A 23,714-nucleotide genomic window follows, 5' to 3' on the forward strand; every position below is an offset into this window, starting at 1 on the left:
TTGTTGCATGTGGAGCAATGAACGCAGGGAAATGCACAATGAACCTGCACTGAAGAACGGGTCCCAGACATGCGCAGCTCCTTGCCACCCAGCAAGACATGAAATGGTTCATGTGGGGCCTGGGCAATGAGACAACATTTTGATGTCACCAAGGCACTGACACACACCCCAAGGAGAAACTGACTTTAAAACAATCAAGAGAGAATTGCAGCTCTGGAATCTGCGTTATAGGAAGGATGTGATTGTACTAGAGAGAGTGGAGAGGAGATTTACCAAGATGTTGCCTGGGCTGGAGAGTTTTAGTTATGAAGAGAGATTGGATAGACTGGGGTTATTTTTAATTGGTGGGGTGGTAAATAGTGAGGAGGATAGACTTAGATTATAGGAGGATAATCTGGTCGGATGGGCTGATCAGCGGCAAATAGAATTTAATCCGGATAAGTGTGAGGTGATACACTTGGGCAGGACAAACAAGGCACGGGAATACACGATGAATGGTAGGACCCTGGGAAGTACGGAGGATCAGAGGGACCTTGGTGTGCATGTCCACCGGTCCCTTAAGGTAGCAGGACAGGTGAATAAGGTGGTTAAGAAGACATATGGGATACTTGCTTTCATTAGCTGAGGCATAGAATATAAGAGCAGGGAGGTTATGCTGGAACTGTATAAAATGCTGGTTAGGCCACAGCGAGAGTATTGTGTGCAATTCTGGAATCCGTATTATAGGAAGGATGTGTTTGCACTGGAGAAAGTGCAAAGGAGATTTACCAGGATGTTGCCTGGGCTGGAGAGATTGGATAGACTGGGGTTATTTTCTCTGGAGCAGAGGAGATTGAGGGGGGAGGGGGGGGGGGGGGGGGGGGGGGTGGGTGGGTGCAAAATTGAGGTGTGTAAAATTATGAGGGGCATAGGTAGAGTAGACAGGAAGGAACTTTTCCCCTTGTTGGAGGGATCAATAACCAAGGGGCATAGATGTAAGGTAAGGGGCAGGAGGTTTAGAGGGGATGAGAGGAAGAATTTTTTCACCCAGAGGATGGTGGGAATCTGGAACTCACTGCCTGGAAGGGTGGTAGAGGCAGAAACCCTCATAACATTGAAGAAGTTTTTGGATGTGCACTTGCGGTGCCATGGCACACAAGGCTTTACTTGTTTGACTGGTGCAGACTCGATGGGCTGAAGGACCTTTTTCTGTGCTGTAGACCTCTATGACTGTGACTATGAGAATTAAACACACTGGTCATGGTCAAAAAGTCAGTAAAATGGATTAAAGTTTGGGTTGGGACAGTTAAAGGCTTGGGAGAAATAATAAGACCATATGACGTAGGAGCAGAAGCAGGCCATTTGACCCATTGAATCTGCTCCACCATTCAACGAGATCATGGCTGATCAGATAATCCTCAACTCCACTTACCTGCCTTTCCCCCATAACTCTTGATTCCCTTACTGATTCAAAATCTGTCTGTCTCAGCCTTGAATATATTTAATGATCCAGCCTCTACAGCCCTCTGCAGTAAAGAATTTCACAGATTCACTACCCACTGAGAGAAGAAATTACTCCTCATCTCTGTTTTAAATGGTTGCAACTCCTTACTCTGAGATTGTGACTCTACTACATGGGGAAACAACCTCTCAGCATCTACCCTGTCAAGCCCCCTAAGCATCTTATATGTTTCAATACCCAATAGGAACTGTTCACAAGTTGGATAAGGGTAAAGAGAGAGAGCTGGAGAATCTTGTACACCCAGGCGTGATCTGTTGCTTGAAGCATTTGTCCTTATGCATGAGTAACTTAGAACTCACAGCGCTCCTTCAGGAGAATAAAAGATCGAGTAGATGTTACCCTAGGCGGGGTCTGAATAGAACTGGAAAATAACAGCGGAATTGAGTGGTGGGTTGGAGAGACAATACTCCTCCCTCTCAAGGTGTGGACTGTAAGAATCCTGGGGGTCCCCCTCCTTCAGGTTTTCTTGCTAATTAGCAAACATTGCGTTCTATGACTGGCTGTGCATTTATTTTTAATTTGGTTGTTACACTTCTCCTGTTTCTATCCCTGTTGTGATTACGCTCTGGGTAAGGATGGTTGACAGGTGACAGAATAGGAAATCATGATTTGGGTCTTCATGGACCAAATGTTTTATTGATCTGAAAGGTGTAAAAGGAACATGCAAACAAGGAGCAGGAGTAGGCCATTCGGCCCCTTGAGCCTGCTCTGCCATTTAATGGGATCATGGCTGACCTCATAGTAACCTGAACTCTGCGTCCTGCCTATCCCCGATAACCTATCGCCCCCTTGCTTACCAAGAATCTATCGGCCTCTGCCTTAAAAATATTCAAGGCTCTGCTTCCCCTGGTTTTTCAGGAAGAGAGTTCCAAAGTCTCAGAACCCTCAGAGAAAAAGTTTTGCCTCATCTCCATTTTAAATGGGCGACCCCTTAATTTTAAACAGTAACCACGAGTTCTAGATTCTCTCACAAGAGGAAACATCCTCTCCACATCCACCCTGTCAAGACCCCTCAGCATCTTATAAGTTTCAATCAAGTCGCCTCTTACTCTTCTAAATTCCAGTGGATACAAGCCTGGCCTGTCCAACCTTTCCTCATTAGACAACCTGCCCATTCCAGGTATTAGTCTGGTAAACCTCTGAACTGCTTCCAACACATTTACCTCCTTCCTTAAATAAGGTGACCAATACTGTACGCAATCCTAGTGCTCTGTACAACTGAAGCATAACCTCCCTATTTTTATATTCAATTTCCTCACAATAACTGTTAATATTCACAGAATCACAGAATTTTAAAGGCACAGGAGGAGGCCATTCAGCCCATCATGTCTGCACCCGGGCTCTCCAAATAAGTATCATGACCTAGTGCCATTGCCCTGCCTTTTCCCCACACCCTTGCATATTGTTTCTATTCAAATAATTATCTAATGTCCTCTTGAATGCCTCGATTGAACCTGTCTCCACTACACTTCCAGGCAATGCATCCCAGACCTGAACCACTCATTGTGTGAAAAAGTTTTTTTCTCACATCACATTTGCTCTTTTTGCAAATCACTTTAAATCTGTGATCTTTAAATCTTCAGATCTCCCTAACTACTCTGTCCAGCTCCCTCATGATTTTGAACATCTCCATCAAAGCCCCTCTTATCCTCCTCCTTTCCAAGGAGAACAGTCCCAACCGCTTCAATCTCCGTAACTGAAGTTTCTCAAATCTGGAACCATTCTTGTATACCTCTTCTGCACTCTTTCCAATGTGTTCACATCCTTCCTATAACGTGACGCCCAGAACTGTACACAATACTCTCGCTGAGGTCTAACAAGTGTCTTATATAAATTCAGCATAACCTCCTTGCTCTTGTACTCGAAGCCCCTATTACCTATGGTCTGAACAGGAATGCTGTGTTTCGCTGCAGTAGAGAGCTTCAGTTGGAGACTGATGACTGAGGGAGCTTAAGGATTAAATTCTATCTAAAATCTAGTTGTTCTTTAATTTAGCAATTAACTAAAAGTTGCTGTTAGGTTTGGAAGAAGGTGAGTCTTAGTCCAGCCTTAAAACAGGCCTCAAACAGGCTCTGCTTGCAATTCTAACTAGTTAATGAGATAACTGGCTTAATCAGGTTTTTAGAGGCACGGTTCAGAGAGTATAAAAGTAGTTTATGTTATGGTGCTGACTTTGTCTGGAGTGGAGTGCTTTGTTTGGCTACAGTTGAGAGCTTCAGTTGGAGTTTGGTGACTGAGGGAGTTTAAGGGTTAAATTAAGGGTGAAATTCTATTTAAAGCCTAGTCTTTCTTTAATTTAGCAATTAACTAAAAGTTGCTGTTAGGTTTAGAAGAAGGTGAGTTTTAGACCAGAGAGGAGAGGCCGGTGAGAGCGGTATAAAAGGGTGCGAGGGTGCCAGAGGCTGGAGAGGAGAAGTGTACCCTCAGGACCTACAGGCAATGGAGTTCGAAGTGACTTCACAATTCAAAAAGTGACGTGACGCAGGGGAGGTGGCTGATTGGTAAGTAGGATCAGGTGAGTATTTCTACTACTTTTTCTACTAATTAATCAAAAGACTATCAGGGATAGTCAGCGTGGCTTTGTCAGAGTGAGGTCACGCCTAACCAATTTGATTGAATTTTTTGAGGAGGTGACCAGGTGTGTAGCTGAGGGTAGTGCAGTTGATGTAGTTTATATGGGTTTCAGTAAAGCCTTTGTCAAGGTCCCACATGGGAGACTTATAAAGAAGGCAAATGCACATGGAATACAGGGTAATTTGATAAGGTGGATTCAAAATTGGCTTAATTGTAGGAGGCAGAGAGTGATGACAGAAGGATGCTTTAGTGACTGGAAGCCAGTGTCCAGTGGCACACCACAGGGATCTGTGCTGGGTCCCCTATTATTCATCATTTATATAAACGACGTAGATGACTATGTCGGGGATAGGATTAGTAAGTTTGCGGATGACACAAGGATTGGCCGGGTGGTTAACAGTGAGGTTGAGTGTCTTGGGCTACAAGAAGATATAGACGGGATGGTCAAATGGGCCGAAAAGTGGCAGAAGGAATTTAACCCTGAAAAATGTGAGGTGATACACTTTGGAAGGAGTAATTTGCTAAGAAAGTATTTAATGAATGGCATGACACCAGGAAGTTCTGAGGAACAAAGGGACCTTGGCGTGTGTGTCCATTGATCTCTGAAGACAGAGGGGCATGTTAATGGAGTGGTGAAAAAGGCGTATGGGACACTTACCTTTATCAGTTGAGGCATTGATTACAAAAGTAGGGAGGTCATGTTGGAGTTGTATAGAACCTTGGTGAGGCCACAGCTGGAGTACTGTGTGCAGTTCTGGTCACCACATTATGGGAAGGATGTGATTGCATTGGAGGGGGTGCAGAGGAGATTCACCAGGATGTTGCCTGTGATGAAACATTTAAGTTATGAAGAGAGGCCGGATAGACTTGGGCTGTTTTTGCTGGAGCAGAGAAGACTGAGGGGCGACCTGATCGAGGTGTACAAGATTATGAGGGGCATGGACAGGGTGGATAGGGAGCAGCTGTTCCACTTAGTTGAAGGGTCAGTCATGAGGGGACACAAGTTCAAGGTGAGGGGCAGAAGGTTTAGGGGGGGATATGAGGAAAAACTTTTTTACCCCGAGAGTGGTGTCAGTCTGGAATGCGCAGCCTGGGAGGGTGATGGAGGCGGGTTGCCTCACATCCTTTAAAAAGTACCTGGATGAGCACTTGACATGTCCTAACATTCAAGGCTATGGGCTGAGTGCTGGTAAATGGGATTAGGTAGCTAGGTCAGGTATTTCTCACGTGTCGGTGCAGACTCTGCAAGGAGGCTTCAGGGCTAAATCATAAGTTATGTGTGTGGGCAAACACATGGCAAGTGCAGTATAACATGGATAAATGTAAAATTATATGCTTCGGTGTGAAAAACAGAAAGGCAGAGTATTATTTAAATGGTGATACACTGGGAAATGTGGATGTACAAGGGATGTACAAAGGGCTCTGGGTGTCCTTGTACACCAGTCAATGAAAGTAAACAGGCAGGTGCAGCAAGCAATTAGGAAGGCAAATGGTATGTTGGCCTTCATTGTAAGAGGATTTGAGTTCAGAGGTAGGGATATCTTACTGCAGTTATACAGGGCCTTGGTGAGACCACACCTGGAGTATCGCGTGCAGTTTTGGTCTCCCTACCTAAGAAAGGATATACTTGCCATAGAGGGAGTGCAGCAAAGGTTCACTAGGCTGATACCAGGGATGGTAGGACTGTTGTATGAGGAGAGTTTGGTTCGACTGGGCCTGTATTCACTAGAGTTTAGAAGAATGAGAGGGGATTGGATTGAAGCATATAAAATTCTAACAGTGCTAGACAGGCTAGATGCAGGGAGGATGCTTCCCCTGGTTGGGGTGTCTAGAACCCCACAGCCTCAGGATACGGGGCAGGCCATTTAGGACTGAGAGAAGGAAACATTTCTTCACATAGAGGGTGGTCAACCTGTGGAATTCTTTACCACAGAAGGCTGTGGAGGCCGGGTCACTGAGCATGTTCAAGAAAGAAATTGATAAATTTTTGGATGTTAGGGGCATCAAGGGGTATGGAGAGAAAACAGGAATTTGGCGTTGATATAGATGATCAGCCATGATCATATTGAATGGCAGAGCAGGCTCGATGGGCTGAATGGTGTACTCCTGCCCCTAATTTCTATGTTTCTATATTAGTAAAGCCCAGGATACTATATGCTTTATTAACTGATCTCTCCACCTGTCCTGCCACCTTCAATGATCTATGCACATATACACCCAGGTCTTTTTGCTCCTGCACCCCCTTTAAAATTTCACCCCTTATTTTATATTATCTGCCCATGTTCTTCCTACCAAAGTGCATCACTTCACACTTCTCTGCTTTGAACTTCATCTGCCACCAATCTGCCCTCTCCACCAACCTGTCTATGCCCTTTTGAAGTTCTACACTATCCTTCTCACAGTTTGCATATTCCCAAGCTTCATATCATCGGCAAACTATGAAATTGTTCCCTGCCCACCAAGATCTAGATCTTTAATATATATCAGGAAAAGCAAGGGTCCCAATACCAACTCCTGGGGAACTGCACTACAAGCCTTCTTCCAACTGGAAAAATATCCATTGACCGTTACTTTCTGCTTCCTATTTTTCAGCCAATTTTGTATCCACATTGCTACTGTCCCTTTTATTCCAAGAGCAATAACTTTTCTCACAAGTCTGTTATGTGGCACTGTATCAAATGCCTTTTGAAAGTCCATGTACACCACATCAACAGCATTACCCTCAATGACCTTTTCTGTTAACTCTTCAAAAAACTCCAGCAAGTTGGTTAAACACAATTTCCGCTTTAGGAATCCATGCCGGCTCTTCCTTATCAACCCATATTTTTCCACGTGACTACTAATTCTATCCCGAGTAATTGTTTCCAGAATCCTGCCCACCACTGAAGTTGAACTAACTGGTCTGTAATTGCTGGGCTGATCCTTCCAACCTTTTTTGAACAAGGGTGTAATGTTTGCAATTCTCCAGTTCTCTGGCACCACCTCTGAGTCTGGAAGACTGAAAAATTATGGCCAGTGCCCCAGCAATTTCTACTCTCACTTCCCTCAATATCCTTGGATGCATCTTGTCTGGTCCCGGTGCTTTGTCAACTTTAACTACCGACAGTCTATTCAACACTTCCTCCTTATCAATTTTGAACCATTCTAGTGACAGAGTTTCCTCGTAGCACCTACTTCCTTGGTAAAGATGGATGCAGAATATTCATTTAATACCTCAACCATGGCCCCTTCGTCCATGTATAAATTCCCTTTTAGGTCCCTAATTGGCCTTACTCCTCCTTTTACCACCCTTTTTCTATGTGTATGCCTATACTAGACTTTGGGATCCTCCTTTATGTTGGCTGCCAGTCTTTTCTCATAATCCCTCTTCCCTTCTCTAATATGCATTTTCACCTCCCCTCTGAATCTTCTGTATTCCTCTTGGCTCTCAATTGTATTTTCTACCTGAAACCTGTCATAAGCACTCTTTTTCTTTTTCATCTTAATTTCTATCTCCTTTTTCATCCAAGGAGCTCTGGATTTGTTTGCCCTACCTTTCCCTTTCGATGGAATATACTTTGACTGTGTCTGAACCAATTCTTTTTTTAAGGTAGCCCCTTGTTCAGCTACAGTTTTTCCCACCAATCTTTCATTCCAGTCTATCTGGTCCAGCTCTGTTCTTGCCCCATCGAAGTCGTCTCTCGTCCAGTTAATTATTCTTACTCTGGATCGTCTTTTTCTATCATCATCCTAAAACATACAATACAATGATCACTGTCTCCTAAATGTTCCCCCACTGATACTTGATCTACTTGGCCACCTCATTTCCAAGAACCAGGTCCATCAATGCATCTTTTCTTGTTGGATTGGACACTTACTGCTGTAGAAAATTTTCCTGAACACAATCTAGGAACTTTTTCCCCTCTCCACCCTTTACACTACCACTGTCGCAGTCTACATTCAGGTAATTAAAGTTACCCATTATAACTACTCTATAATGCTTGCATCTCCCTGTAATTTCACTGCAGATGTGTTCTTCAATGTCCTTCTCACTAGCTAGCAGTCTACATACACCGAGCAATGTAATTGCAGTCTTTATGTTCCTTAACTCTAGCCAAATAGATTCTGTCCTTGAACCCTCTCCAGTACTGCAACTGTCCTTAATCAATACCACCCTCCTCCTTTCTTTCTTTCCTATCTATCCTGAACACAGAGAAACAGTGAGAAACATTCTGTTAGCTTTCCTAATTACGTGTTGCACCTGTACACTAGCTGTTATGATCCCCAGCTGACGTTACCACTGGAGCAGCCTGATCCTGGGCTGGAACCCAGCCTAATAGATCCTAACTTTTATTTGTTCAGGTACAAAGAGAGAGGCTACTGAACAGAGTCACTGGAGTTAGCTGATGAACTTTTAAGAAAAGAATAAAACATTTATTTAACAAGAAAAGATGAACTATATTACAATAGTCCACTCACAACTATACCTTTACAGATATATACAGATTATTAAGGATAACACAAGCTACAAAAGCTAACTTATACTTGAATGTTCACAGTAAGTAAACAGTCCATGCAAACTAATTTGCGACCTGTAGTCAGGCACACCACACTCTGAAACCAAGTAACAGATGTCACCTCAACCAGATGCTATGGATCTCTCCTCAACTTCCCCCAGACGCTTGTCACACCATGAGCCAATCAGTCTCACTGAACACCGTCTTTCACATGAGGGTTTCCAATCTCCACTTTCTAAGGACTCTCTTTGGAATATTCTCCCAAACTGACACTTCCTTGCAGACAAGGATTCACCTCCAGGGTTTTGAACTGTCCTTCCAATGTTCCTCTTCCCTGGATCACCACATGCATTCAAGCTTTCTTCCACATACACTCTCTCTCTCATCAACTTAGCTGTCAAAAGTACACCACTGCTTCATATGCCCACAGCAAAGAGTTACAGAACATCAGCTGGACCTTCTGGCCTCTTGCAAGCTATTCTTGATTTAAATCTGCTTTCTGCAGCTTTTGTCTCTTTAAATCTGAAGTTTGGAGCCTTCCTTTCTGCCCCTCATGCTTAACTTCACTGAACAGGGCCTTTTCCAGGTCCCAGTCCTTCCTTTGACAGAAGGTCTGCTTGGGACTTTCTCCTGTTCCACTCCCCTGGATTTTGATGTATTTTTCTTTAGCTTGGGACTGGCTATCTGTCCCCTTTGCTCCAGTCTCTCCTGGCAGCTGTCTTCAAAGCCAACTGAACTCAGCTTCCAAATTCAAACAACTGTTTCTAGATTCTTGTGTGTGTGTCTGTGAGAGGGAGCTGCCTCTTTGGACACCTGTTGCCAGGCAACAGCCCAGTTTCTCTACTCTAGTTTGTTTAACTTAGCTGCAACAGTCGTAAGACTCTCATTAGAAATGCAGGCAACTTTTAAAGTGAAACTAAAACTCAACTCGACCTTTTCTTAACACAGATACAGAAATACAAATCAAACTTAAACATTAAAGCTAAAACTCATTCCTAACACCCACAAATACCAATATAACTTACTTAAACTATCTCTGTTTCCTAACAGATTTATGCACGATGACACCCAGATCCCTCTGCATCTCAGAGCTCTGCAATCTCTCATCTTTTAGATAATAAGCTTCTCTTTTATTCTTCCTGTCTAAATGGACAATTCCACATTTTCCTACATTATACTCCATTTGCCAGTTCTTTGTCCACTCATTTTACCTATCTATATTTTTCTTAGCCTCCTTATGTCCTATTCACAACTTACTTTGCTACCTATCTTTATGTCATCAGAAAATTTGGCAATCATCCTATCCATCCCTTCATCCAAGTCATTTATATAAATTGTAAACAGTTGAGGTCCCAGCACTGATCCCTGTGGCACACCACTTGTTACATTTTGCCAACCTGAAAAAGACCCATTTATGCCTACTCTCTACTTCCTGTTAGCCAGAAAATCTTCTATCCATGCCAATATGTTACCCCCTATACTATGAGCCTTTATTTTCCACAGTAACCTTTGATGTGGCACTTTATCAAATGTCTTTTGGAAATCTAAGTACATCCACCGGTTCCCTTTTATCCACAGCACATGTTACTTTCTCAAATAACTCCATTATGTTGGTTACACATGATTCCCCTTTCATGAAACCATGTTGACTCTGCCTGATTACCTTCAACTTATCCAAGTGCCCTGCTATAGCTTCATTAAGAATAGCTTCTAACATTTTCCCTATGACAGATGTTAAGCTAACTGGCCTGTAGTATCCCACTCTCTGTCTCCCTTTTTGAATAATGGAGTTACATTTGCTATATTCCAATCTCATGGGACCTTTCCCATATCTGGGGAGTTTTGGAAAATTAAAACCAATGCATCAACTATCTCACTAGTCATTTTTTTAAAGATCCGAGGATGAAGTCCACCAGGACCCAAGCACTTGTCAGCCCAGAGCTCCAACAATTTACTCAGTACCACTTCTCTAGTGACTGTAATTTTCCTGAGCTCCTCCTTCCCTTCCATATCCTGATTTATAGCTGCTTCTAGGATGTTACTTGTATCTTCTATAGTGAAGACTGATGCAAAATTCCTGTTAAATACATATACCATTTCCTTGTTTTCCATTATCAATTCTCCAAACTCACTTTCTGTAGGACCAAGACTCACTTTGTTAACTCGTTTAAATATTTAAAATATTTTTAAATATTTAAACTCTTACTGTCTGGTTTTATATTTCTGGCTAGTATTATAATTTTTCCCTCCTTATTAATCTTTTAGTCTATTCTGTCCAATCTTCTGGCCTTCCACCTATCTTTGCACAATTATATACTTTTTCTCTAAGTTTGACATTATGTTTAACCTTTCTAGTTAACCACAGATGATGTGTCCGTCCCTTGGGCTTTTTCTTATTCATTGGAATGTATCTATTCTGTGCATTCTGAAATATCCCCATAAATGTTAGCCACTGCATCTCTATTGACCTATCCCTTAACCTAATTTGCCAATCCACTTTAGCCAGCTCTCTGTGGCTTTTTCTTTGACACTAATTCTTGTGGAATTTGGCCTCGGGAGTCTGTCTCCTTCTTTGACAGTAATTTCCTTGGAACTCAGCCTCGGGAATCTTCAGTACTTGGGTAACAAGTAAGACCTTCCGAACCTCGACTTTATCCCCAGAGTGACTATTACGTCAGAGTGGGTTCTGTTGTGACATAACGATTGGTCAGATTGGTTACTAGGTTAATTTAATTGGATCCCCGATTACTTACACAGTAACACAGTATCTTTACAGTGCATACGAGGCCATTCGGCCCATCAGGTCTACAGTGGCTCACTGAAAGAGCTTTCCACCTAGGCCCACTCCCCTGCCTTATCCCCGTAACCTCTCACTTCAGATAGCAATCCAATTCCCTTTTGAATCCTTCAATCAAACCTGCCTTCACCACCCTCTCAAGAAGTTTTTTCCAGGCTCCAACCACCCTCTGGGTGAAAGATTTTTTTCCTCAGATCACATTTACTCCTTTTGCCAATTATTTTGTATCTGTGCCCTCTGGTTCTTGATGTTCACTTGAGTGGGAACAGTTTCTCGCCATCTACCCTGTCCATGCCCCTCAGGATCTTGAATACCTCTATCAAGTCTCCTCTCAGCCTCCTTTTCTCCAAGGAAAACAGTCCCAACCTCTCCAATCCATCTTCATCGCTGCAGTTCTTGATCCCAGGAATCATTTTTATGAATCTCCTCTGTACTCTCTCCAATGCCTTCACATCCTTCCTCAAGTATGGTGCCCAGAACTGGGTGCAGTACTCCAGATGAGACCTAACTAATGTCTTTTACAAGTTCAACATGACCTCCTTACTCTTGTACTCACTGCTTCTATTAATAAGGCCTAATATGCTGTATGCTTTATTAACTGCTCCCTCAACATGCCCTGCCATCTTCAATGACATATGTACACATACACTGAGGTCCCTCTGTTCCTGCACCTCCTTTACAGGCTCTCCCCTTATTTTATATTGTCTCACCATGTCTTTCCTGCCAAACTGAAGCAGTTCACACTTCTCTGCATTGAACTTCACCTGCCACTTGTCTTCTCTTTTTTTATTCATTCACGGGATGTGGGCTTTGCTGGCTGGGCCGGCATTTATTGCCCATCCCTAGTTGCTCTTGAGAAGGTGGTGAGCTGCCTTATTGAACCGCTGCAACCCATGTGGTGTAGGTACACCCACAAGTGCTGTTAGGAAGGGAGTCCCAGGATTTTGACCCAGTGACAATGAAGGAATGTTTCCAAGTCAGGGTGTGAGTGACTTGGAGGAGAACTTCCAGGTGATGATGTTCCCATCTATCTGCTGCCTTTGTCTTTCTAGATGGTAGGAGTCGTGGGTTTGGAAGGTGCTGTCTAAGGAGCCTAGGTGAATTCCTGCAGTGCGTCTTGTAGATGGTACACACTGCTGCTACTGTGCATCGGTGGTGGAGGGAGTGAATCATAGTCATAGAGTCATACAGCACAGAAACAGGCACTTCAGCCCATCATGTCTGTGCTAGCCATCAAGCACTATCTGTTTGTGGATGTGGTGCCAATCAAGCGGGCTACTTTGTCCTGGATGGTGTCAAGCTTCTTGAGTGTTGTGGGAGCTGCATTCATTCAGGCAACTGGGGAGTATTCTAACACAATCTTGATTTGTGCCTTGTAGATGGTGGACAGGCTTTGGGGAGTCAGGAGGTGAGTTACCCATCACACGATTCTCAGCCTGTTCTTGTAGCCACAGTAATGATATGGCTGGTTCAGTTCAGATTCTGGTCAAGGGTAACCCCCCAGGATGTTGATAGTGGGGGACTCAGTGATGGTAATGCCATTGAACATCAAGGGGCGATGGTTAGATTCTCTCTTGTTGGATATGGTCATTGCCTGACACTTGCATGGTGCGAATGTTACTTGCCACTTGTCAGCCCAAGCCTGGATATTGTCTAGGTCTTGCCGCATTTGGACATGGACTGCTTCAGTATCTGAGGAGTTGCGAATGGTGCTGAACATTGTGCAATCATCAGCAAACATCCCCATATCTGACCTTATGATGGAAGGAAGGTCATTGATGAAGCAGCTGAAGATGATTGGGCTGAGGACACTATCCTGTGGTGATGTCCTGGAGCTGAGATGATTGTCCTCCAAGAACAGCAACCATCTTCCTTTGAGCTAGGTATGACTCCAACTAGTGGAGAGTTTTCCCTCTGATTCCCATTGACTTCCATTTTGCTAGGGCTCCTTGATGCCACACTTGGTCAAATGCTGCCTTGATGTCAAGGGCAGTCACTCCCACCTCTCCTCAGGAGTTCAGCTCTTATGTCCATGTTTGAACACAAGACTCTAATGAGTTCAGTGGCCTGGCAGAACCCAAACTGAGCGTCTGTGAGCAGGTTATTGCTAAGCAAGTGCTGCTTGATAGCACTGTTGATGACCCCTTCCATTACTTTACTGATGATCAAGAGTAGACTGATGGGGCGGTAATTGGCTGGGTTGGATTTGTCCTGCTTTTTGTGCACAGGACATACCTGCACAATTTTCCACATAGCCGGGTAGGTGCCAGTGTTGTTGCTGTACTGGAACAGCTTGGCTAGGGGTGCGGCAAGTTCTGGAGCACAAATCCTCAGTACTATTGCTGGAATATTGTCAGGGCCCATAGCCTTTGCAGTATCCAGTGCCTTCCGCCGTTGATATCTTGATATCACATGGAGTGAATCGAATTGGCTGAAGACTGGCATCTGTGATGCTGGGGACCTCCGGAGGAGGCCGAGATTGATCATCCACTTGGCACTTCTGGCTGAAGATTGTAGCTTTACCTTTTGCACTGATGTGCTGGGTGTCCCCATCATTGAGGAGCTGCCTCCTCCAGTGATTTGTTTAATTGTCCACCAACATTCACGACTGGATGTGGCAGGACTGCAGTGCTTAGATCTGATCCCTTGGTTGTGTGATCGCTTAGCTGTCTATCACTTGCTGCTTATGCTGTTTGGCAGGCAAGTAGTCCTGTGTTATAGCTTCATCAAATTGACACCTCATTTTTAGGTATGCCTGGTGCTGCTCCTGGCATGCCCTCTTACACTCTCATTGAAGCAAAGTTGATCCCCTGGTTTGATTGTAATGGTAGACTGGGGGATATGCCGGGCCATGAGGTTACAGATTGTGGCTGAGTGCAATTCTGCTGCTGCTGATGGCCCACAGTGCCTCATGGATGCCCAGTCTTGAGTTGCTGGATCTGTTCAAAATCTATCCCATTTAGCACATTTGTAGTGCCACACAACACAATGGAGGAGATCCTCATTGTAAAGGTGGGACTTCGTCCCCACAATGACTGTGCGGTGGTCACTCCTACCGATACTGTCATGGACAGATGCATCTGAGGCAGGCAGGTTGGTGAGGACGAGGTCGAGTATGTTTTCCCCTCTTGTTGGTTCCCTCACCACCTGCCGCAGACCCAACCTGGCATCTATGTCCTTTAGGACTCGGCCAGCTTGGTCAACAGTGGTGCTAGCGAGCCACTCTTGGTGATGGACATTGAAGTCCCTCACCCAGAGTATATTCTGCCTCCTTGCCACCCTTAGTGCTTCCTCCAAGTGGTGTTCAACATGGAGGAGCATTGATTCATCAGCTGAGGGAGGGCCATAAGTGGTAATCAGCAGGAGGTTTCCTTGCCCATGTTTGACCTGATGCCATGAGACTTCATGGGGTCCGGAGTCGATGTTGAGGACTCCCAGGGCATCTCCCTCCCAACTGTAGACCACTGTGCCACCACATCTGCTGGGTCTGTCCTGCCGGTGGGACAGGACACATCCAGGGATGGTGATGGTGGTGTCTGGGACATTTTCTGTAAGGTATGATTCCATGAGGATGACTATGTCAGGCTGTGGCTTGACAAGTCTGTGAGACAGCTCTCCCAATTTTGGCACTCGCCCCCAGATGTTAGTGAGGACGACTTTGCAGGGTCGACAGGGCTGAGTTTGCGGTAGTTGTTTCCAGTGCCTAGTTGATGCTGGGTGGTCCGTCCGGTTTCATTCCTTTTTTGAGACTTTTGAAGCGGTATGACACAACTGAGTAGTTTGTTAGGCCATTTCGTAGGGCATTTAAGAGTCAACTACATTGCTGTGGGTCTGGAGTTACAGGTAGGCCAGACCAGGTAAGGATGATTGATTTCCTTCCCTCAAGGACATTAGTGAGACAAATGGGTTTTTACAGTTGCGATGGTTTCATGGTCATCATTAGACTTTTAATTCCAGGTTTTATTGAATTCAAATTCCACCTCTGCCATGGCGGGATTCGAACCTGGGTCACAGAACAGCGATTATATCACTACACCATCGCCTCCCCAATCTGCCCAATCCACCAAGATGTCTATGTCCTTTTGAAGTTCAAGGCTATCCCCATCACAGTTGACAACATTTCCAATCTTCGTATCATCTGCAAATTTTGAAATCATGCCCTGCACTGTTACGAGACAGCAGTTTGGTAAAGCTGAGTTATTTAAAAATCCCAGAGATGAACTTTAAACAACTGTCATAACTTATATTTTAAATGGTATATTTGAGGTGCAACTCTAAATTTAGGAATCAGACCACCAGTTCTTGAGAGGTTTTATATTAAACTAAATGAAACATTCTATTAATTTACACAAGTTAAATATATACACATGGCTACAAATTACTACTATCATAACTTTTAACAAATCCCCAAACTAATTTTCATTAAGGCAACGGCAACCCATAGATTTTTAAGCAGACACCAGGCAAAGTATTTTCATCCTACAAATTCAAAATGAGGTTCCTTTCACTTTGGTTCCTGTGGAGACAGTTGTAGGCTTACAGCTGCTTTGATCTTACATTGCCTCTGCACTGCACACACGAAAGCTGCTATCGGTCATATCCAGCACATCTCATTGAATGTAAATTCCCCTTCTATCACCAGCCCCTTTGAACTCCACCTCTTCTAACAATAAAACCCCTTTCATAGCACAAATTTTATTAGTAATATAAACATGTTGCTTGGTCTCTGCTAGCTGGGTGCCAGATTTCACCCCACTACTTGAATGCTCTATTCAAAAAAATGCAAATGCGCTCTACCTCTCTTCCATCTCAAAACTAGTACACATCAAAGCACCCAGACCAGCTGGCTTTAATCCAATTAAGACACACCCACAGACTAAACCTCCTTTTAAAAAGAAAAATATTTTCCAATAGCTTCATGACATGCACACCACAGTCTAGCTCATTAATATATAACAGGAAGAGCAAGAGTCCCAACACTGATCCCTGAGGAACTCCCCTACAAACCTTCCTCCAATCTGAAAAACAGCCATTTATCACTACTCTCTTGTTTCCTGTCACTCAGCCAATTTCTTATCCAAGTGCTTACTTTTCCTTTTATTCCATGGCCTAGAATTTTGCTCACAAGTCTGTTGTGTGGCACTGTATCAAATGTCTTTTGAAAATCCATATACCTCACATCAACAGCATTTCCCTTATCAGCCTTCTTTGTTACCTCCTCAAAAAACACTAGCAAGTTAGTTAAACATGATTTTCCCTCAACAAATCTATGCTGGCTTTCCTTAATTATCCTGCATTTGTCTAAGTGATTATTGATTTTATCCCGTACCATAGTTTCCAGAAGTTTCCCTACCACTGAGGTCAAATTGACTGGCCTGTAGTTGCCAGCTTTATCCTTGTACCCCTTTTTGAACAAGGGTGTAATAGTTCTCCAGTCCTCTGGCACCTCCCTTGCGTCTAAGGAAGACTGGAAGATTATCACTAGCGCCGTTGCAATTTTCACTCTCACTTCCCTCAGTCATCTTAGGTGCATCTCATCTAGTCCTGGTACCTTATCTATTTTAAGTAAAGATAGCCTTTCCAACACCACCTTCCTCTCGATTGTAAGTTCTTCTGGTGTACCAGTTATCTCCTCTCTCACCTCAGCCTGGGTAGCAAGTTCTTCCTTTGTAAAGACAAATGCAAAGTACTCATTCAACACCTCTGCTATTTCTCCAGCCTCAACACGCAAGTCCTCTTTTCTGTCCCTAATCAGTCCTACTCTTTCTTTTATCACCCTTTTATTATTTACATTATAGAGGACCTTAGGATTCCCTTTTATGTTTGCTGCCAGGCTCATTTTATGCTCTCTCCTTGCTTTTTTTTATTAGTTTCTTTACTTCCCCTCTGGTCCTTCTACATTCAGCCTGAGTCTCTATTATCTTAGGCAGGAATACAATAGAACTGTTTAATACTTTCCCTTTATCTGATTCTATACAATCCCTTATTTGTCCTGTTTCAACTTTGAAGCAAATCAGAGCTTGAAGGTCTCCTTTGCCAGTACATTTCTCTTTATTGCATATTCTTTACATACACAGCAATTAAGGTTTTACATTTTTACAGCAAATAAAACTCAGTCTTTTACTATAATGACTGATTTATTAATTGCAACTCAATTCAGGCTCACTACTTATTCAATCCTCTGTTACTGACGGGTCGTTAATTAATACAGTAATCTTTAATTAATACATTTGGTTCATACAGGATACACTGGTTCAAAATGACAGCTTGTGGAAGATAATAGCTTTCTTATTAATCTTGATCAGATTGAACAATGAGACTTATTTGTGAGCTGGACTTTGGCAGAATATAATGCCCTGTGGCTTATTAAAATTAGAAAATAATTCATTTGTTTAAACAATTTCTGCTAGCTCTGCAGTTTCTGCAAACAATTCAGTTTATACAGTGTTAATTCTTAAGATGCACATCCAGCCACATGTTAAGAGTTTAAAATGACTTCCTTGACCTTGTCACTTGTAACAAGTGAATATGGTATGAAAGCGATTGATTTTTAAAACTAAATTTGATTACCCAGGTCGACAGCAGTGACTACATTTCAACAGTCCTTCATTGACTGTAAAATGCTTTGATAGCTCCTGAGGTCATGTGAGGTGCTATAGAAATGCAATTTTTCTCCAATTGTCCACAAATTTGGATATATTACAGTCGGTCTCCTCGTCAACAACATTAATGAAGATTGAGTCTTAATTTTGTGTAATAACCATGTCTTTGACACAGTTTTGGATATTCTGTGAGAATCCAAACACACTGTTCTGAATTAAAATATAGTGAGCTGTTGTGTTTTGGAAGGCACTGCCTGGAAACAATGCGAGAAGCAGCTTTGACTCTGTGTTTTTCAAAAAGAAACTAAACAGATTCTTGAAAGGAAAAGAACATTGCAGGTCAATGGAATTAATTGGGTAGTTTATTTTCCAAAGAGCCAGCCTGAGCACAGTGGGCCGATTGCCCTCCCTCTGTACTCGATCAGTCTCATGTACGTTTAAAGCAAAGAGGTAATGATCTGGAACCCGTTTCCTATCAGGCGGTAGAAGTAAAGATGTTGGAATGAGTTCGAAAGGAAATTAGACGGGCTGTTAAGGGAAGTAAACCTGCAGGGACACGGGGACAGGACAGGGCAATGGGACTCTCATTCAACGATATAAGAGCAGGGAGGTTATACTGGGACTGTATAAAATGCTGGTTAGGTCATAGCAGTTCTGAAATCCACATTATAGGAAGGGTGTGATTGCATTAGAGAGAGTGCAGAGGAGATTTACCAGGCTGTTGCCTGGGCTGGAGAGCTTTAGTTATGAGGAGAGATTGGATAGACTGGGGTTATTTTCCCTGGAGCAGAGGGGATTGAGGGGGGACATGATTGAGGCATATAAAATTATGAGGGGCATAGATAGGGTAGACAGGAAGGAAATTTTCCCCTTGGTGGAGGGATCAATAACCAGGGGGCATAGATTTAAGGGTAAGGGACAGGAGGTTTAGAGGGGATGTGAGGAAGAATTTTTTCACCCAGAGGGAGGTGGAGATCTGGAACTCACCTGAAAGGGTGGTAGAGGCAGAAACCCTCATAACATTGAAGAAGTATTTGGATGTGCACTTGCGATGCCATGGCATACAAGGCTATGGGCCTAGTGCTGGAAAATGGGATTAGAATGGTTAGATACTTGTTTGACCGGCACAGACTCGATGGGCCGAAGGGCCTTTTTCTGTGCTGGAGACCTCTATGACTCTATGATTCACAATAACAGAACTGAGGGCATTTAACCCTCAGGAAAGGCTGGGGCTGCTTTTCTCTAGAAAAGACTGAAGGGTGACCTGATGGACGTCTTTTAAGATGATGAAGGGGTTCAATAATCCAATAAGGATTTCTTGAGAAACCTCTTTACACAGCGAGTGGTTGAGGTGAATAGCATGAATACATTTAAGGGGAAATGATACACACACGAGGGAGAAAGGAATAGAAGGATATGCTGATGGAATGGGGGGAGATGAAGAGGGGTGGGTGGAGGCTCATGTGGAGCATAAATAGGGCAATTGAGCTGACTGGCCTGGCCCTGTGCTGGAACAGAGACAAATGTATTTATTTTAGGTTTACCTGTAGTATAGGAAAAACACTATTTACTATTCAAGATAAAATAAATGTCCTTCATCAGCTTTTGTGGACCATTTCAGTAGAAACAGGCGGTCCCAGGCTCAAAGTGCATCAGCCACTGGAAGCAAAGTCGTGAGACCGGCCAGTCCAGCAGAAAGAAGCTCCCCGACCCTCCCACTTCACCAGCTGTCAGGATGAACATGGCTCATTTCTGAATGTGCTTAACAGCAGCAACTAACCCCTGTAATCACTTGTGAACTCGCTGGTGTCTCAGCAGGTTGGATGACTGAATGAATCCCTTCCCACACTCAGAGCAGATGAATGGTCTCTCCCCGGTGTGAACTCGCTGGTGTGTCAGCAAGTTGAATGAATTACTGAATCCCTTCCCACAGTCGGAGCAGGTGAACGGTCTCTCCCCGGTGTGAACTCGCTGGTGTGACCACAAGGCGGACGAATCACTGAATCCCTTCCCACACACAGAGCAGGTGAACGGCCTCTCCCCGGTGTGAATACGTTGGTGTGTCCGAAGGCTGGATGACGTTCTAAAGCTCTTTGCGCAGCGAGAGCAGCTGAACGGTCTCTCCTCAGTGTGGATGCGCTGGTGGACCCTCAGATCCACTGCACTTTTGAAGCCACTCCCACAGTCGGAGCATTTAAAGGGTCTCTCGTTGGTGTGAGTGACATGGTGTCTCAGCAGATGGGATGACTGAGCGAATTGCTTCCCACACACGGTGCAGGTGAACGGCTTCTCCCCGGTGTGAACACGCTGGTGTGCCAGCAGGTTGGACGACCGAGTGAATCCCTTCCCACACTTGGAGCAAGTGAACGGCCGCTCCCCGGTGTGAACTCGCTGGTGGTTCCGCAGGGTGGATGAATCACTGAACCCCTTTCCACACACAGAGCAGGTGAACGGCCTCTCCCCGGTGTGAACTCGCTGGTGTGTCAGCAGAGCAGATGAATGCGTGAACCCCTTCCCACACGCAGAGCAGGTGAACGGTCTCTCCCCGGTGTGACTGCATCGATGAATCTCCAGCTTAGTTGCAGATCTGAATCCCTTCCCGCACTCAGAGCAGGCGAACGGCCTCTCCTCAATGTGAACTCTCTGGTGTGTAAATAAGTTGGATGAATTACTGAATTCCTTTCCGCACTGATAGCAAGTGAACGGCCTCTCCCCGGTGTGGCTGCGGCGGTGAATCTCCAGCTCCGACGGAGAGCGGGATTCCTTCCCACAGTCCCCGCATTTCCATGGTTTCTCCACAGTGCGGGTGTCCTTGTGACCCTCCATGTTTGACAATCAGTTGAAGCCTCATCTACACATAAAATGCACATGCGATCTCGCCTCGCTGTAAATGGTACGGTGTTTTTTTCAGGCCGTCTGACTGATTAAAGCACAGTCGGTGCACTGGAACAATCTCACTCAGGTGTGACTGTCTCGTGCTGCTTTTCCAGTCACACTGACGTTTAAAACTGTTTGAAGCAGACAGGACAGACAAACGTTTCCCCTTCTAAGTTCATAGACCAATGGTATTAAGATCCCAATGAATTGAGTGACCCTGTCAGGTCTCAACGTGACGTTTGGCTTGCGATTTCTCTCGGCAAATCCTCCCCTCCTAATATCCTGTAAAAGGAGTTTACAAAAGTCATCACTGTCAGTACAGGATTGAAATTGAGAACAGACAATTTAAGTTTATATTTCCTGAAAGTCATCCGAGACAGACTCCATCCATTCTCACTCTGCCGTCCCTTAGATTCACCCTCCCAAATCTCCTGAAGGAGTGATTCATGCCAATTGACAGATCCAAGGGCACTGCGTCTTGTCCAGGACGCAATATATTTGATATGTATGCATGAAACTGGATGAAGAATATGTGGTATGCAGTAGTGTATTTCTTAATTAGAGATACAGTGGGAGAGAGATGTGAGGAAGAATTTTATTTATGCAGCGAGCGGTCTTAATCTGAAACTCACTATCTATGAGGATGGTGGAAGTAGGGACGGATGATTTAAAAATGAAAGTGAATGGGCATTCAAAGGACATAACCGTACGCAGGAATGTAGAGAGGGAATGAGACTGGCTAGATTGCTCCACAGAGACTTGACATGGACTTGAGTTAATGAATATGGTCTCCTTCTGTGCCGTAATGACTCTATGACTGAAAATATATGCATTACCACATTTTAAAAACTAGAAATAATAATAAATGCGCTTTATTACAGAACCATAAATAATTTATATGGAAGTTGTATGATATAACAATACTACACAAATCTCTGTGCTTTATTAATTTACAGTCCCCTTAAATGTCAGCCATCTCCTGGGGGAAACCACCCCTTTCATTGTGAACCACCCCTTTAATTTTAGCCAGACAAATAAATGTGTCAAGCTGAGAGGTAGCAAAGGATGTCAGTGTCTTTAATGACCCAGGCCAACCTTTCCAGAGTCTGCACCCTCCCTGGATTCACTTCCTTCCCCTTCAGTTCCTGCAAGTTAACAATTTACTCCAGAATGAGAAAAGAAATGGAAAGGAGGAGAAAAGAAAGTGCTTTACTCACAGATGTTGGACACAGGAGGAGGTTTGAGTGCGTGTGAAGCTAAGTCTGTATTCAGAGGGGGAGAGGGGGAGGGGGAGAGAGAGGAGGAGCAGCAGTTTTGCTGGGCAGTAATGAGCAGATTCACAAGCTCATTGTCCAACATCCGCGTTCAGACAATGGGGAAAGCTCCGCGCAGCCATTGGGACAAAACCCGCGCTCGGATTGGTTGGAGGACCAGAATCTCTTCCGATCCTCCAGCTCTTTCCATTGGTCAATTTGCGGTACGGCCGGACTGCGGGTGCGTCACCCGAGCCCACGTGGGGGGTAAAGTCACTTTTCACCTCCAAACGCGCGCGCGCTGAGCGGTTGTCCAATTCTAGGAACCCCACCCCCGATTCTTCGTGACGTTCACAAAAGGCACACTGCCTCAGTCAGCCAATAGGAATCGCTCTGGTCGGCGGTGACGTCCTCGGGTTCCAGCCAGCAGGCCAGACGTGCGCGAGGATTGGAATTGGGAGAGCCCCGCCCCCCCACTCCCTTCCACCTCTTGGAGCCAAGGGTACAGGCAACCGGCTGACTACTCCGGTCAATAGGGAGGGCTGGAGGACCGGAAGGACCTTGGTCCTCCAGCCAATCAGAGCGCGGGCTTTGTGTGAGTGAAGATTGAGCTTCACACAGACTAAAACTTGCTCCTGCGCCCAACATCTGTGAGTAAAACATTTCCAGGGGTGGAGGGAGTGAATGTTTGTGATTGGGGGGGGGGGCTGCTTTGCCCTGGACGGTGTCGAGCTTCTTGAGTGTTGTGGGAGCTGCACTCATCCAGGCAAGTGGGGAGTATCCCATCACACTCCTGACTTCACAGAGTCACACAGTGCAGAAGAGGCCCTTCTGCCCATCAAGTCTGCACCAACACATGACCTACCTACCTAATCCCATTTACCAGCACTTGGCCCATAGCCTTTGAATGTTATGACCTGCCAAGTGATCATCCAGGTACTTTTTAAAGGATGTGAGGCAACCTGCCTCCACCACCCTCCCAGGCAGCGCATTCCAGAGCATCACCACCCTCTGGGTAAAAAGGTTTTTCCTCACATCCCACCCCCCCACCCCCCGATACCTCCTGCCCCTCACCTTGAACTTATGTCCCCTCATAACTGACCCTTCAACTAAGGGGAGCAGCTGCTCCCTATCCACCCTGTCCATGCCCCTCATAATCTTGTACACAGTGATCAGGTCGCCCCTCGGTCTTCTCTGCTCCAACAAAAACAACCCAAGTCTATCCGACCTCTCTTCACAACTTAAATGTTTCATCCCCGGCAACATCCTGGTGAATCTCCTCTATACCCCCTCCAGTGCAATCACATCCTTCCCATAATGTGGTGACCAGAACTGCACGCAGTACTCCAGCTGTGGCCTCAACAAGGTTCAATACAACTCCAACATGACCTCCCTACTTTTGTAATCTATGCATCGCTTGATAAAGGCAAGCGTCCCATATGCCTTTTTTACCACCCAACTCACATGCCCCTCCATCTTCAGAGATCTATGGACACACACGCCAAGGTCCCTTTGTTCCTCAGAACTTCCTAGTGTCATGCCATTCATTGAATACTCCCTTGTCAAATTACTCCTTCCAAAGTGTATCACCTCACACTTTTCAGGGTTAAAGTC

General features: G+C 44.6%; 1 protein-coding gene and 1 pseudogene across 2 annotated transcripts; one reads left to right on the forward strand and one right to left on the reverse strand.

Annotated features, from left to right (window-relative positions):
- The window catches only part of LOC121270535, a 31,559-nt pseudogene that overhangs the window by 3,680 nt on the left and 4,165 nt on the right, over positions 1-23,714 (forward strand).
- LOC121270509 (zinc finger protein 239-like) lies at positions 19,051-22,460 on the reverse strand. 2 transcript variants are annotated; one of them, XM_041175854.1, is made up of 2 exons: positions 22,385-22,460; positions 19,051-21,129 (listed from the first exon to the last, which is right to left on the reverse strand). In XM_041175854.1, exon 2 carries the CDS (start codon positions 20,794-20,796, stop codon positions 19,759-19,761), a length of 1,038 nt encoding a protein of 345 aa, XP_041031788.1. In that variant the 5' UTR covers positions 20,797-21,129; positions 22,385-22,460; the 3' UTR covers positions 19,051-19,758. The 2 variants fall into 2 exon arrangements, with proteins under 2 accessions (XP_041031788.1, XP_041031787.1); XM_041175853.1 differs by lacking the exon at positions 22,385-22,460 and adding an exon at positions 22,065-22,374.

This window comes from Carcharodon carcharias, chromosome 27 (genome assembly GCF_017639515.1).
Source record: "Carcharodon carcharias isolate sCarCar2 chromosome 27, sCarCar2.pri, whole genome shotgun sequence".
NCBI lineage: Eukaryota > Metazoa > Chordata > Chondrichthyes > Lamniformes > Lamnidae > Carcharodon > Carcharodon carcharias.

Coding starts and splice junctions, on each gene's coding strand:
- LOC121270509 (XM_041175854.1), bottom strand. CDS start 20,796: ATGGAGGGTCACAAGGACACCCGCACTGTGGAGAAACCATGGAAATGC.